This window comes from Panthera leo, chromosome D1 (genome assembly GCF_018350215.1).
Source record: "Panthera leo isolate Ple1 chromosome D1, P.leo_Ple1_pat1.1, whole genome shotgun sequence".
NCBI classification, from domain to species: Eukaryota; Metazoa; Chordata; class Mammalia; order Carnivora; family Felidae; genus Panthera; species Panthera leo.
Genome location: NC_056688.1, coordinates 40,522,157 through 40,538,587, shown reverse-complemented (window position 1 = coordinate 40,538,587; position 16,431 = coordinate 40,522,157). Strand labels below are relative to the sequence as shown.

At 41.8% G+C, this 16,431-nt stretch overlaps 1 protein-coding gene across 1 annotated transcript in view; it reads left to right on the top strand.

Annotated features, from left to right (window-relative positions):
* The window catches only part of LOC122201174 (protocadherin Fat 3-like), a 272,884-nt gene that overhangs the window by 158,446 nt on the left and 98,007 nt on the right, over positions 1-16,431 (top strand). Inside the window, exon 3 of the mRNA XM_042907116.1 lies at positions 13,771-13,832. Coding sequence (XP_042763050.1) covers positions 13,771-13,832 — 62 coding nt within the window. The remainder of the gene's footprint in view (positions 1-13,770; positions 13,833-16,431) is intronic.

Here is a 16,431-nt window from a genome sequence, read left to right as displayed (position 1 = left end):
TTTAAATGGGTCCCTCTTGTATACCCACCCATTACAAGCTGTTAGCCCCAAAGGGGGAAGATGTAGAAGAAACATTTGCAACTGTGCTTCTGGCCCCTCTGCTGACTTCATGGGAACGGATGGCAATCAACTTTGGCATGACAAGGAAAGGAGGAAGGAAAGAGAGACAGAGGAGCCTGAACCTAAGTGCCCAGCAGACCCACCAGCAGTGACAGCCCTTAATTTTCAGTTTGCCAGGTCAGGTGCCCCACTTCAGGTCAGCCATCTCTGTTCTCATCCCTGAAATAGGAGGAAAACCTCAATAAGCTTTTGCCCCCTGTACTAAGGGAACCTGTAAAAGGAAACCAAGCAAATAATTATGGGATATGCTAGTGAAGGACACAAAATTAGGAGTCACACACAGCTAGCCACTTAGTAATGGAGCTCTCAATAAATGACATATATTTATGTTGGCTTTCTGGATAAATATGGAATAAACAAGCTCTAGGGACAGATTCTGTGACAGTCTTCAAGACCGCCCACCTCCCCCACCTCCCTTCCCCAACCTCCATCCCCCAAGCCATCATTTGCTGCCCTTTGATTTTTCCCCAACCTTACTCTTTCAATGATTCTCCCTTTCTTCTTTTCATTTACTGAACAAGGAGCTAAAATTGCCACCCAAGTCACCCTTTGGATAAGACAGGGCTGAGGTAGCCTCTTAGCACACTCCTTACTAGATTAATGGTTGCATTCTCAAAGAATTAATTCATCAGATTCTAGCTGGGAGTGTGATCCTACAAGAACCTTTGACTTGTCCTCCATTTTGATATTCACTATGGACCTAGAGAAGTCAGGGTCTGGCTGCTTTTTGCAACCTCCCCCTCTCTGTTTCTCCCTCCCCCCCCCCACCCCACACCACACTTTCAATGTTATTTAGGAAGTGAAACATGGGCTGAGCCCTCTCTGACAGACAGGTTAGCAGCCCTACTTATATGTGACAGGTTCTTGGATACATAATATAATTTAGTTAAACAAAAAGTAAAGGCAAAAGAGAAATAAAATACATATTAGAAAGAGTCAAGAAAAACTCATTAGCATTGGCAATCTGCCATTTCCCCCCATTAACCTCAATTAACCGCACAGACTCCAGACACTGACATATGATACAAAAAAACATGGCTTTATGAACTTGTAACATTTTATGTTAAAAACCCAAAATAATAATTATCACAGCACGTAATTCCATTTTGAATTTATTTTTAAGGTTTCTCCAAAAGACATGGGAGCTTTTACAAGCTATATAATATAAATGCTGAGTGATCATTCCCATGTATATAGACCGTTACCTGCTTGGGGTGGTGTTACATGTGCATACACTCACACATTCCCATACACATTTTCAGTAGTATGGTTTATTCATCCAATAGACTGATATTGACTGATCACCATCCATACACCAGGCACTGTGCTAAGCATGGAAGATACAAAGATTAGCGTAGGTTCCTATATTCTTTTAATGAACATTAAATGAGTAAACACATAGTTGCCCTGGAAAAGCCACAGTCTACCGAAGGAGACAAACATGTAAACAGAATACAAAGTGATAAAGCTATAATCAATTATTTACAAAGTCCTCTAGAAAAGACCATAAGGAGTATACAAGTCTTCACTGAATAGATATAGCATGTTTCCCAAAGAGTTCTAACAGATTCTAACCCCTCCTTTATTTCCACTTATATTTATAAAGGAAAAAAATATTGTACATTGCTCCTAGTGAGAAAAAGGCAGTTGCCCACCCCGTTAAGTTTTGCTGTTACAGAGGAAGAAACTGAGGCACACGACATTTTTAGACTTGCACAAAGTTGCTGTACTGATGAATGATTACACACAAATTTCAGCATTCTTGTAGGAGTTGGGATTCTTTTAAGTTTGTTTGTTTGTTTGTTTGTTTGTTTGTTTGTTTGTTTATGTGAGAGACAGAGCATGAGCCAGGGAAGGGGCAGAGAGAGAGAGGGACAGAGAGTCTCAAGCACTGAGAGACAGATTCTGTGATGTGCTAACAGCACGGAGCCCAACATAATCTCAGTCTCACCAACTGAGAGATCATGACCTGAGCCAAAACCAAGTCAGATGCTTAACTGACTGAGCCACCCAGGGGCCCCAATTGCAGGAGGTGGTACTTCTTCCCAAAGCACAGGAAAAAAAAAATGAAAGTCCATTAATTCATATTCTCGTTGAGAAGGATTTTACAGCATTTGAAAATGCAGATTCTAGAATATTTCAGGAAACAAGCATTTACTGTTTGCAAATAAACACATAAGGTTAATGCAACTATTAAAGTGTTGCCAAACAAAAGACCTGGTTGGACAGACTCTAATGAACAGTTACATAGGCTATTTGCAATTAGAACATCAAAATGGTGGCTGTTAAAATTAACTTGCTCTGCAAATGGTTTGTCTCAAGTATATTAAATATTCCCCTGGGACCTTTCCACCCTATTAGTTTACCTAGGTAATACAAAGCTAAACTTCAACCAGCCCCAGAACTATTACAAATTTCATATAGGTGGAATGAAAAACAGTGAGGTTTTACAGTGTATTTGTAAATTTAGGACAAAAAGAAAAGGTTGAGTTACGTGGAAATTAACTGAAAAATGTGTGATATAAAAAGGGAGGGGGTGTGTCAGTCTTCTGATAACATTCAGAGCTCTCCATGACAAGTGATATTTTTCCCGGATTTTTAAAAATTGGATTTCAAAACATTGCTCCTACCCAAGACCTTGTATAAATCACAGAGCAAAGAGGATCTTAAAGAATGCATGCCTACAAAGCACGTGTGTGTTTTCAAGACTTTGCACATCCTCTGAGTAATTTGCACTTTATCCAACCTTCTGATTTTATCTGTCATGTGAAAACAGATGTGGAAACAAATTATTTGCAGTGAAATCATTTCTAAGGGAAGTGCAGTGGTTGTTTTCACACCTCTAGAGTGAGTAAGAATTAAAGAACTTTATGGTGTTTGTTTGAATAACTGGAAGGGAACTTCAACTTCCACGGACTTGGTTATGAAATTTCCAGACGTTGTCAGAGGTGACCAATCCGAAGATAATAAGGTCTCCCTCTTGAATATAATTATTAATAGCATCCCGGTGCTATGAGGACTTTTAATAAAAATGAGAGATAATTCACTGCTTTTTTATAGAGTTACTTCAGTTTTGTAAACAGCCCGCTAAGTGCAAGGCGCTGTGCCAAGAATTTCATCTGTATTGCTTGCTACCCAGACTGTGATGGAGTTAAACCTATCCCCGTTTCAGAGACCACAAGACTTAGATCAGAGAAGTTGTATGACTTGTCCTTGGTCACACAGCTGAAAAATGGGAGAGCCAGGATTTAAAACCAGATTTACCTTTTCTGTTAATCTGTCGTCATGCTCCCCTACAGATTTGCTGCTTTAACTTTTTCTCTAGCTTTAGAGTCTTATTCTCCATTTAAGGCTCAATACAAATTCAGCATTCAGTTTCTTCCCTTATCTTTTCCAATCCCACAATTCAGCATTAATCTTTCCTTTTTCAGGGCACCCCGACTTGTCCAGGGTATTAGCTCACACCATGTATCTCGTAGTTATTTATACATGCGTCTCTCGCCCTCACTGGATGCCATGGGGGCCAACATAAAGGCTAATTGCTGTATCCTCTGGTTTCTTCCCAATGTGCCTTCTGTCCAAACATGCTTTTGTGGTGAAGAAGTGGCCTGCTTTTGTGGTGAAGAAGTGGCCTTCCCACAGAGGAAGTGTTTACCTCTGCTACCTGAGGGCCGGATGGAGCTGGGAGAGGTGTAATGCGGCACGAGAAGTTGCCAGAACAAAGAAGTCGAAACTGTAGCTGAGATAAACCATTGTATTGAGGGAAGAGACAAGGCATGCATCCAGTATAAATCAGAATAAACCTGGAAGTCATGTGGTTTATCCTTCACTGGGTGGATTCAGACTAGAACTCGTAGAATTCACTTGAGGACACACAGGAGACTAGGTGTCAGGGGCCCCATTTTATTGGCCTTTAAGTTCTTTTATATTTTAAAATTGAGTATTTTTCATTGTGGGGAAAACTAGACAATTTAGATAAGCCAAAAAAAAATTAATTACCTTAACCCCATCATCCAGCAATAGCAACTACATATACAGTGATCCTCACCTTTGGCTGAATGTTAGAATTGCCTGGAGCTTTCAAAAAATCTCTGTGCTAGACCTCTGCCCATCCTGAATCACTCAGAACCTCTGGATGTGGGACCCTGGCATCTGTGTATCTTCATGCTCCCCGCATGATTCCAGAGCACAGCCGAGTGTGAAAACCGGCAGCAGTCTAGGGCCAGGCTTCTCAAAATGTCGCGTCCGTACAAATCACGTAGGTCTGGGAGGAGCCAGCAGCTTTGCACTTTCAGCCCCAGCTCCTCTGTGACGCTGATGCTGCTACTCCTTGCCATACTTTGAGCTGCAAGTATATATAATATCTTCTCGATAGAATTTAATAACGTGTGGATGAAGGATTTCTGACAAGTAAGTTTTCGAATAAGATACGGAAACTGTAAGCATCAGTTTCTTCCACTGTCGGGTGACGGGGTAAATGGTAGACATTGTACAATTTCTGTTTCCCAAATGTTTAGACACCTTTGAGGAGAAATCTCAAGATGGGAAGGAAGCACAGTTAGACCTTTGAACACATACGAGGCTACGGGCGTTATTTCTGGAGATAATAAGAGTAACATTATTTGGGCATTTAATATGTGCCAGGAACCAAAGTAAGCATTTTAAACCAATCATTTAACTTAATAAGCCTCATTTTACCAATGAGGAAGCTGATATTTAGAAAAGCTAATAAGTAGCGTGCTGAATACCGTGGAGTTGACTAGGAGTGGGACTGAGATGCAAAGCCGGAGGGTCTGATGCCAAAGCCTGAGCACTGGTTAGAGTCCTGCTCTGCACCATGATGCTTCCCAGACTGGACAATCCCTAAGACCCATCCAGATAGTGTCATTTAGATTTCCAGCCACTACTTCTTCCATGTTTTGATCATCTAATATTCAGAATTCTTAAAAAAAAAAAAACTCTTGGCAGAAAGAGAAAGGGGGAGATGTGCACCATATTGCACATCTGAGCACACACATCAGTGGTATGTTAATGGCACCTAAATATGGCATCATTTTATACAACATCCCTAATATCGGTTCACCATCTGTAGCTTAATTTCTCTGAAGAAATCCAATATGGCATTCAAGGTTTAGCTAAAGCGTCTAGAGACTTCTTCAGGTGCATAAATAACTTCTTCATCTAGGCCAAACCAGAAGGCAGAGCCAGAGGGCTGTGTGAGGTTGGGAGGGAGAGCCTTGAGGACTGGTGATGAGGAGAGACACTGAGGGAAGAACAGATGGGACTGGGAAGTATCCAGGTATCCTGGCAAAGAGTAGACTCCCACACAACGCCTCTGGTCCTGTGTGTGTGTACATGTGTGCATGTGCATATGTGGGTGTGCGTGGCAGAACCACTTGGTACAAGAGAAAATTAGAGAAGATGCCTTTGGAATATTCTCCACCATACAACATCTTCATTATTCCTCCCTTGTTGGCCACTGTCTTATCCTTCGCCCCGATGACAAGTTGCCTTGACCCAGATCCCCTAATCGACCTTGTCTGTAACGAGCGGTACAACAAGGGGACAGGGCTTGCCTGAACCCCAAAACTCTCCCTCTGGGCTATGGGCAACAATATCTGTCAACTAGGCCTGAGGTAAAGGTGCAAGATGTGTGCCCACATCGATACTTTTCCTGCACAAGCTGGATTTTTCCCCTTTGCTACCTGTAGCTGCTATAGTGTCCTGTATCCAAGGAGGAAGTATTTCTGGCAGAAGATTCCTGCCTGCAATTTCCCTGCTGCTCAGGCAGAATTGAGAAATGCCATCCATTGGCTTACAAAGAAAATGAAACTTACCTGTTAACAGAAAATCAAGAGCTAGGAACCACGTTTGACCCACAGGGCCTTCATACTTGAGATGCACCCTCATTTACACAGTTTAAAAGCTTATGTTGGCATGTCAGAAACCACTATTTATAAAGAAGAGTTCAAGTTGCAGACGAAGGCCCCATCCGTGATTTCCCTGTCAGATTTTCTTAAGAAAATTTAATAGTAGCGCTGTGCGCTCAATCAAGCAACTCCAAAGCTTTACACCTCATGAAACCGCTCTTACTTAAGAAGGTTGTCTGATGGAGCCAGTTTCCAGATTATTTTTTTAACCCCCTCATAGCTGATGTTTGAGCTCTTATCTATTCTTCATTTCTGGTGGTTCTTTTTAAAGAAATACTGTTTAGTCTAAGAACACATATTATCTAGTTGTCTTTTTTTTTATGTGTGTGTGTGTTCTATATTTTAGAAGGGGGAAAGGCAGAGGGAGAGAGCAAGAGAATCTTAAGCAGGCTCCAAGCATAGCGCCAAGCCCGGTGCAGGTTTCAGTCCTGTGACCGTGAGATCATGACCTGAGTGCAAATCAAGACTCAACCATTCAACTGACTGAGCCCCCGGGGCACCCCCTAGTTATCTTTTTAAAACAAACTTAATAGCTGTCTTCACTCCAACTTTAATTTTTCCCATAAAAATTTTTGTGTTTGAATTTGCACTTGCCCTGAAATTTGCACTTATTGTGTGTGCATTTCATTCTCTCCAAATTCAGTGCTTGGCCTTATGTCCATGTGTAAATACTGCAGGCCACATTTTAAGGCTTCCTGATAAGCTGAATTGAACAGTAGAAGTGAAACAGAAGTTTTAGATTTTGGAATCTTATGGAAAAGACAATACACGTGTGGATAACTAAAAGGTTTTTTTTTTTTCACTTGAAAACATACACTCAGAGTTAACTGCATTTTTATTTTCCTCCCTTTGAGAGATATGTGGATGCTTCAGTGCTGATTTTGGGCAGTGAACAAAAACCATCAACAAAACAAAAAGACAATCTATTGAATGAGAGAAGATATTTGCAAATGCTGTATCCAATAAGGGGATCATTTTCTAAAGATGTAAAGACTTTGTGGATCAATAAAAATCAGCATCTTGCCTGGCTGACTTGTCCATGTCCTGCTAAGCTGGGCTCAGGCCCACCGAGAAGAAAGTGGGGTCAACGAAAGATCAGAAAATGATCTCCTTTTAATGTTTTTGTGTTACAGAGTCCTCATGCTGAAAACAGACTTAGGACATTCCCAGATGAGGAGAACGGGACCTAGAGAAAATATGTGATTGCCAGGAATCTCATATCCAGTAACTGACAGAGCTGAGACTAGGGCCCAGATCCCCTGGTCCCCAGGCAGGTAGCTTTGCCACCACTGCACAGACTCATCTGCTGTGGAGCCAGTGAGAAAGCTTCAGAGTTAGCATCACTGGGTGGGGAATGATGGCTCAGTCATTGACGACCTTGCTCAAATTATTTAACTCCATTTCCTTCTAAGTGAAGTCAGAATAGTTCTTGTTTCTTGTAACTGTGAGATTAAATGAGAGCATGTATATGAAGTATTTAGTACAGTGGCTGACACATAGTACTCAACAAATGTGGGATACTGTGATACTATTATTTGTCTATCTCTCTCCATAAACTCGATAGAAGCCAGGATGTGGGAAGACCATGGAAATGGCCACAAAGCCCCTGTGTATAATACTGAAGATTAAACATCTTTAATCAGCAGCTAAAAAATAAAAAACTAAAAGGCTGTCAGGAATTGTTCTCTAAATACCTCCAACTGTCAGTATGAAAGAGGGTTCCAAATATTGGGAAAACATTGAAATTATTCAAAGAATGAAATAGAGCGTTCAGGTAATTTTAACTCCCTTGATTTAGGACCATTATGTCCCTTCTGTATAAAACAGTACTGAGAGTTCTAGATGCATTCAAACAACTTTTGCTTGATACCTACAATGTGCTAGCTTCTATGTTAAATACCAAGAACACAAGGCAAATAAAATCTGTTTTTAACCCCTTTACTTGTATTGTGTTAGGAAAAATGCCCTAACAAATGGAGCTTGGTAGTATTGGGTGCTGTGATAGTAGTATTTCTATGTTGAACAACTGTGATCAGTACTAATCTAGGTTCCTGAGCTCACCTGGTGAACTACCCAAAATCTCTGCCTTCTTGCAACTGTGGTCTAGAGGGGGATCCTGACCACAAATGGGTCACACAAAACACGCGAGAGGAAAAATCAGACAAGGCTTCACCAAGAAGGCGATGTGCAAACTGTCTGGAAGGATGGTGAGGGGTTTATCAGAGAGCTGGGGGTAGACACGGGGAAACGGAAAGCAGAGGAAATGCAGATGAAAAAGACACACTAGGCACTAATTGTGGCTCACGGGGCTGATCATTCTAGTTGTATTTTTAATACGAAACTCAGCTTCCAACAGTCCTGGAAAATTATGCTGAAGCAGCTAAGACCTGCACTGCTTCAAGTAGCACTTAAAGAAAATGTGAATGTCACGGCAATAGATTGCACAGCTGTGACCCAGGACACCCACAGGGAGAGAAAGCCGGGGAAAGATGTCATCTTACAAGTATCACTCCTCTGACCATAACTACTTAGAACACTGTTAGTTCTCTTTGGAACAGGCAGCGACATTTTTGTGCTCAGGCTGTTTCTCAGAGAGCTTGTGAGAGTCCCCTGTCTCCACAACAAAAAATCAGAACTAGTCATTTTTAAAGTAATTGCATGGTTGCAGCCATATGCTCTCCCCCCTCTTTGGTGAGTATCATTCATTTAGGACTGGCGTAATTCCCCTCCTAAATTGGAGGTTTGCATATGTAATTATATCAAATGATGTGTTTGTTTATATCTCCAAACCACATTCAAAAGCTCGCCTATGATTTATCTTTGAAATTCAATTTCTTCATGTCAGTCCCCAATTTACTGTGCCCAATGGGTCTGTAGTTACATGTGTGATGTACACGCCTCTCTCCTGCAGAGATTACACAATGGGGTTGCCTTCCACGGTGATGAATCAGAAGAGCTGAAGAGAGGGGGTGCTCTGTTCTATTTTAAGGCCCAGCTACGTTCAACTACAACCGTTGACCATTTTGATGAATTCCTCTGGACTGTGAGGATGGCTCAGTGCAGTCCTTTCTGACTATGAGAAACAGTGCCGCTAAGGACCATGGCTCTTCCAAATGTGTACCTTTTAAGAGAAGAGAGATTTTGCCGCTTCTTGCCGTAGGTGGTCCTGTCTTGATAACAGGGGTTATTTCTCAGTACAAGTAACTACCAGTTGTGGCTTTGACCTAAAAGTATTCTGTTCATTATTGTTATGTTCCTGACTCCCCAGGGCCAAACCTGATTGCTTCATTCATTCCAGCCCCTCTTCATGCCTGATTCCTGAAGTAACTTATCCATCCATCCCTTCATTTTTAAGTGTCTGTCTTCTCCAAACATGAGAGGCTTGTTAAACTCTAAAAGGCAGAGCTTGTGATTTTGAAACAGCTTTACTGACATGTAATTTACATGCAATGACACTTACCCATTTAAAGTATACAAGTCAGTGGTTTTGAGAATACTTTGGGGACTGTGCAACCATCACCGTAACCTGTCATGGTAGAGCATTTTCATAACCCCCAGAAGAAACCTCGTACCCTCTAACAGTGTTCCCTGTCCCCCACCCCACCTCATCGGATTTCCTACTGATTTTCACTTTTGACTTAGATTTTCTTTTACCTGCCTCTTACCTTATATTTGTGAGAATAGAGATGAGATAATGGAAACACAGAGCACTAAAGCCTACAGAGGTTTTCCTGCCTTTCTACCAGGAACAGAAACTGCTTGGCTTTCTCAGAGCTCCAGGTTTACTGTTGTGTATACTTTAGACTTTTCAGGAAGCCCATCTCCTTCTCTGTCAGCTGATAAATAGGTGAAAAACACATCCTCCTGCTGGCAGGCAGATGACAGGAGAGCCACACTGCTCTCTCAGTTCCACACATGCATTGTGCAAATAAGTGGCTTTCCTTAAAAAAAAAATCACCCTAAGAATAATCAGGAGAGGAAGCTGACCTCTTCCCCGCGCATAGCACATCACAATGGGCTGTGGCTGAAATGACACAAGTGTCCTCAGGGGAACAGAGGGCAAAGGGCTCCTGGTCTTTTGTGCCTGGAAGAGCAGCAGGCAACCAGCACTGCCAAGGCTGACAGCCCTTTCATCCATTTATAGCCTCCATATAACAAGTGTTTCTCATTCCCATTGTGACCTCTAACAGAGGATGCCCCCTGAGGAGGTAGTGAGGTTCCTGAAAGCCTCCTTTCCCTTTCCGAGAAGACACTTACTTCTCACTTGGAAAGAGCCTTCGTGACATATGACCTTGTCGGATAGGATGTTCTGAAAATGAAGGCATCACATTTGTGTGTTAGACCCCCACTGGTCTGACCACATCGACCCTTAGTCAATACAAATCAGAGAGCCGTGCCCCCTTTATTCCTCCTTTATCACCTCACCCACCAGTGCACTCTCACACCATCTCCGCCTCCCTCTGGTTCACCCCTTACCCCCTGCGCACACTGATTCAGATGCTAAAGCATTTCAGTATATTTCATTTTTGGATGTGGCTTGGCAGAAAAATTAATGTCAATAAAAATTCATAGTGAGATTCAACAAAGGATAGTGAAATTCTGTAGAGCCATCTTTTAGAATTAGAGAATCATCTCAGGCATCATCCCAAGAGACGTGGACACGGTAAAGGAGGGATAGAGTGGGGCACAGAATCTGAGTTTTTTAATTTCTCAGGAGGTTCTGATAGGCAGCTAGGGAAGAGAAGTTACTGATTCTCCCATTTAAAACTTTTGATATCAGTCTTCTCTCCATCATCTCGGACAGTAGCTCATCTTTGTATCCCAAGAGTGGCCAGCACTGTGTCATTCACATGGAGGCACTCAGTAAGTGGTTTCAAATGAACACTAAAGGCCTACACCCCCAGTCCACCTACAAATACTCTCCCTACACACAAAACAATACCTTCCTGGGGCACCTGGGTGGCTCAGCTGGTTGAGCGTCCAACTTTGGCTCAAGTCATGATCTCACAGTTCGTGGGTTCAAGCCCCATGTTGGGCTCTGTGCTGACAGCTCAGAGCCTGGAGGCTGCTTCGGATTCTGTGTCTCCCTCTTTCTCTGCCCCTCCACTGCTTGCACTCTGTCTCCTTCTCTCTCTCTCTCTCTCTCTCTCTCTCAAAATAAATAAACATGAAAAAATTAAAAAAACAAAACCAAACAATTCCTTCCTAAACAAACACATTCTGAGTCAGCAGCAAAACTGAAGATTAGTATATAAGTAATCTCTTCCACAGCAACTTTTGTTAACTGAGCATTAATGAAATTCCTATTCTTTGTTTTAGATCAGGGGTAGGTGGGCACCAAGGCTTCAGAATAAAAAGGGAGACCCTTCTCATGAAGGAACTCTGTCCACTTGTCTAGTGGGAAACACACACGCACACACACACACACACACACACACACACACACACGTGAGCAATGGATTATAGCATGGAACAAAGAACAATGATGGAGGAACATAATGGTTGTGTTGTCACATAGCAAATGGGCACCTAACCCTGGAAGACAGGTCATCTCTCTAACATCTGAGCTAAATTGGAAAAAACTAGAGGTGAAGCAGTGGGGTGGGACATGCTCTAGAAAGAATTTATGGAAAGCCCGCTCATCAGGGCCGTGCAAACACAGGTTTCCCTCCCATGAGGAGCGTGGACAGATGAGAGCAAAGGGGAGTGGGGCCATTTTGTAAAGAGCCATGCCACCCCCAATGGGATTTTATTTGGAGGGTCCTTTAGCCTCCTGTGACCTCTCCTTAGCTTTCTCTAAAATCCACATGCTCCCACCACCACATGTGTTAGGACAAAAGCTGGTGGTTACAGCTTTATAGTGGAGACTGAAGTCTAGGATTGTGATGCCTCCTGCTTTGGTTTTCTTCTCCAATATTACTTTGGCTATTTGGGGTCTTTTGTGGTTCCATACAAATTTTAGGATTGTTTGTTCTAGCTTTGAGAAGAATGCCAGTGCAATTTTGATCGGGATTGCATTGAATGTGTAGATTGCTTTGGGTAGTATTGACATTTTAACAATGTGTATTCTTCCAATCCATGAGCATGGAATGCTTTTCCATTTCTTTGTGTCTTCTTCAGTTTCCTTCATAAGCTTTCTATAGTTGTCAGCATACAGATCTTTTACATCTTTGGTTAGGTTTATTCCTAGGTATTCTATGGTTCTGGGTGCAATTGTAAATGGGATCAGTTTCTTTATTTCTCTTTCTGTTGCTTCATTTTTGATGTATAAAAATGCAACCGATGTCTCTACATTGATTTTGTACCCTGTGACTTTGATGTGGTGTATATATACAATGGAATACTGCTTGGCAATGAGAAAGAATGAAATCTTTCCATTTGCAGCAATGTGGATGGAACTGGAGGGTATTATGCTAAGTGAAATAAGTTAGTCAGAGAAAGACAGATACCATATGTTTTCACTCATATGTGGGTCTTGAGAAACTTAACAGAAGACCATGGGGGAAAGGTAGGGGGAAAAAGTTACAAATAGAGAGGGAGGGAGGAAAACCATAAGAGACTCTTAAACATAGAGAACAAACTGAGGCTTGATGGCGAGGGAGGAGGAGAGGGGGAAATGGGTGATGGGCATTGAGGAGGGCACTTGTTGGGATGAGCACTGGGTATTGTATGGAAGCCAATTTGACAATAAATTATATAAAAATAAATAAATAAAAGTAATAGTAGCAAGGTTAAAAAAAAAAAAAGCTGGAGGTCATGAGCTCCTCAGCAGATCTTGGCAAAATGTCTTTTCCATACTTCACGTACCTCACCAGTGTTGGGAGTGACCTTTTCACGTGATTTTCTCTGCTCTTTTCTGTCCATTGGCTTAGGTCATGAAGCCAGCCCAATCCATAGTTTCTTGTCTTCAGGGACAGTGTAGAGTCAAGAAATGGAATATAAATTTGACCTCCTAATTGCCATTTGACAATAATAATAATAAAACCTGCAAAAGACAAATTGATGCAATAAGCTGGGCAGCCTTGAAGATTCTGTCTTCTCATTGCCTTTTCTTTGTCTTTATACTCAAAGGGCTGATTCATTTATTGGAAACTCCATTTGAAGGAAAGATACAGAGATATTTCCCATGTGGATCTTATTTTGTGTAAAGATTTAAACACATAAAACACAATGATAAAATTACGGTGTGAGGTCTTCCATATATAAGAGTTATTAAATTTGAAATAACTATGTGTACAAGGAGCTATTACGGAAGTAACCTTCTTTGTCAAGTGTAACAAAAAATTATATAAGCATAAAAACGTTAAATAAGAAAGTGCTGTTTCACAGACTGATTCTAATCAGCATCAACAGCCTATTAATGTTCAAGAACTCTGAAATCTTTAATGAGGTTCTTACTGTAGAATTTCAGTCATATGCAAATGAATCATTGAAATTCCTCATTATCAGAAAAACAATGGTTCTTTAGTGAGTTTTTACATCCCCAGAGTGATTACAGTACCTCACTGAGGTAAGCAGAGCCAGAACAAATTTTGCAGGTTTTCTTTGTGAATTTTATTTTGTTTTAAGAATAATTTGGAAACATCTCGATTGTCACTGGGGATTGGAGAGTTACTGTTCCCCATCATTTTTGCTTTTCCTTTAACTGAATTTGCTTCCCATGCTCAGTAAACTACTTGCCCCAGATATTTAAAAGTCAAATATTCTCATTTCTACGCAGGTCTGATTACAACAACTTCAAGGAAATTGGATCGAGAACAGCAGGCAGAACATTTTCTGGAGGTAAGTGCGTAGAGGGAACTGGCATTCATTAAAACTGACTTTCACTAAACTTCTTTAACCTTCAACATAAACTAGAACTTTAATACATTTGAACAGTGGATTCCAAAATGAAGAGGTCTCTGTTGGGCTGATTGGTTTTGAATGTGGAGATTTGGGGTGCATCCCTCTGAACGCACTCGTGAGTGCCAAGCAGGGGTGGCAGACTGGCCTTCTCCTAACTCTGAAAACAAGCAGATGCACCAACATCTCTGCCTTGACTTCAGCCCTTTTGTCAGCCACCATAAAGGAAAGTTCAGGAGCAAAGCCCCATGAGCCTCCGGGGCCTCGGATGTGAAGAGAGAAAGAGCAAAAGTGCTGTGATCAGAGTGAAGTACATCATTTGTGAAGACCCGAGTTGCTTTGCTCCTCGTTTCTTTTCTGGGGAGAGGGTTGAGGAGGGGAAGTCTGCTAGTTGATTCACTGCCCGAGACTACTGTTTCTGAAACCATAAAATGTACTCCTATAATTCATTAAGACAGAAACAGCAGCAATATAAACTGTAAGAGCGTTATTTCTGGAGGAAAAAAAAAAAAACGCCATAAGGCAAGAGATGAGAAAATAGATATGAAAGCGCTTCATGGAACATTCTTTCTATACGATTCGAGTATTTTTATTGGGAAGCTTGAAGTCTGGGTAGTGTGTGGCACTGTGATTTAGGTGTGACGGTCTGGTACAGAATGGATGACAATGCTTGGAAGTTAGGGGTTTGTTAAGGTTTTAGCACAAATCTGTGCTTCTAAAATGATCTGTTAGTCCCTAAGAATCATTTACTGGAGTCCACAGATCCTACACACACACACACACACACACACACACACACACACTCACACCTTTCTCTCCTGTTGTTTTCCTTTAAATCAGTTAACCAGCAATGATTTATTCAACAAGTACTGGACTAAAAATCGGTGCCTGTGGATGCTGGAACTGCCTTGCCATGATCATGATTAGCTTGAATGGATAAAAACTGTTTAATTGCGCTGGACCTCAGTTTCCCCTACTGTGAAGTGTGACAATTACTGTTCCGTATACCTCAAAGGATCGCTAGTGAGATCAGTCCTTATGTTTTATGCCAAAGTACTTTTATCTTAAAGCATTACACATAATAAAGGATTATTATGATGATCATCAGCACTGTGATAATCCTTTTAAAACATTGCCATCATCTCATAAAGATGAAAGACTCCGGGCTGCCAAAAAATAATTATTATAATTCTTTTTTCAAAATCATACCGCTGGGCTGCGGTTCGTTTCTGGTCCAGAATTAGAGAACATTTGCCAAAATAATAACACCTTATGTTGTATTTATGCGCTCCTTTTCTTTGCAACAGAGTCCAGGACTCCTGGGGAGGTTGTGTTCTCAGATAGTTGAACCCATTACCTCCCAGCAGGGAAAAGGAGGGTGTCTCATTAGCTGGGGCCTCTGCCCGAGGTCACTTGCTGCCTTGTCCCTGGAAAGGTGGTGTCTTCAGGAAGATGTGGTGCAGAGTGTGACAGAAGGGAAAAGTGCTCTCCAGGCATCTGAATTTACTTCCCAGAAGAATCCTTAACAGTTGTGCATCCTTTACAGACCTGCGTAAATACTGACCAAACATTTCCGTTCTTTAGATTAACACAGATGGATCTGGAACATCATTTCTCAGTACCTGGTATTAATCATCCTAGGGAGGCAGTGCAGCATAGCAGTTGGCAACCTCTTAGGGTCGTTGGGGAAAATAAGTGTATAACATCCCATCTGGTATCTGCGCTAAGAAGGTGCTCAGTAAAGTGGAGCTGTGACCATTGTGGTTTTAGTTATTATCGTATGTTGTCACGACACCTAAACCTCCTGAACATTCTGTTTCATCTCTACACTCCAGGATAGTAGCTCCAAGGCAGCTGACGTGCAGAAAGGAACCCCAGACCATAGCTACTTGATTTGGCCCAGGTCTCAGGGTCTGCCCTATGTGCTAGGGATACAGAGTAAACAGGAAGGGACAGGGGGCACATAATAAATGAATAAAGGCTATAACTCCAAATACAAGCTTTCTGAGGCCACTCAAGGAAGGTCCCATGGTAGTGCCTGAAAGTGGGAGTGGGAGGCAACATCCTATAGACTGGTTAGGAGAGCCTCTTGAGTAGGTGACATTTAGTGACAGGAAGCCAAGATTCTGTTCAAGGCCAGTATGAACACCTAGGCCGGTGTGATCAAGAGGTTAAAGATGGAGGTGGGTAAAGGTGATAGGAAATGGAAGTTGCAGAAAGCAAACAGGGCTGTAGGAAGGATTATGCATCTTTTCCTGAGCACAGTGGAAACACATTAGCTGGGAGTAATAAGATATGCTTGCCTGCATAGCTACTCAGCTGAACAGAGATGGTCTGGGGCAGGGCACAAGTAGCAGGGAGGTTCTGGGGGTGCTTCTGGAGGGATCCACATGAAAGATGATGATGTGTTTGGATGAGGGTTATTAAAAAATAACTAGAGAAGACGGAAACAAACGTAGAAACAAACTTTGACACCTCTCAAAGCAGACTGTGTCCACTCAGGTAACTGCAAAATGGGGTGGAAGGCAGGAAGCTTTTA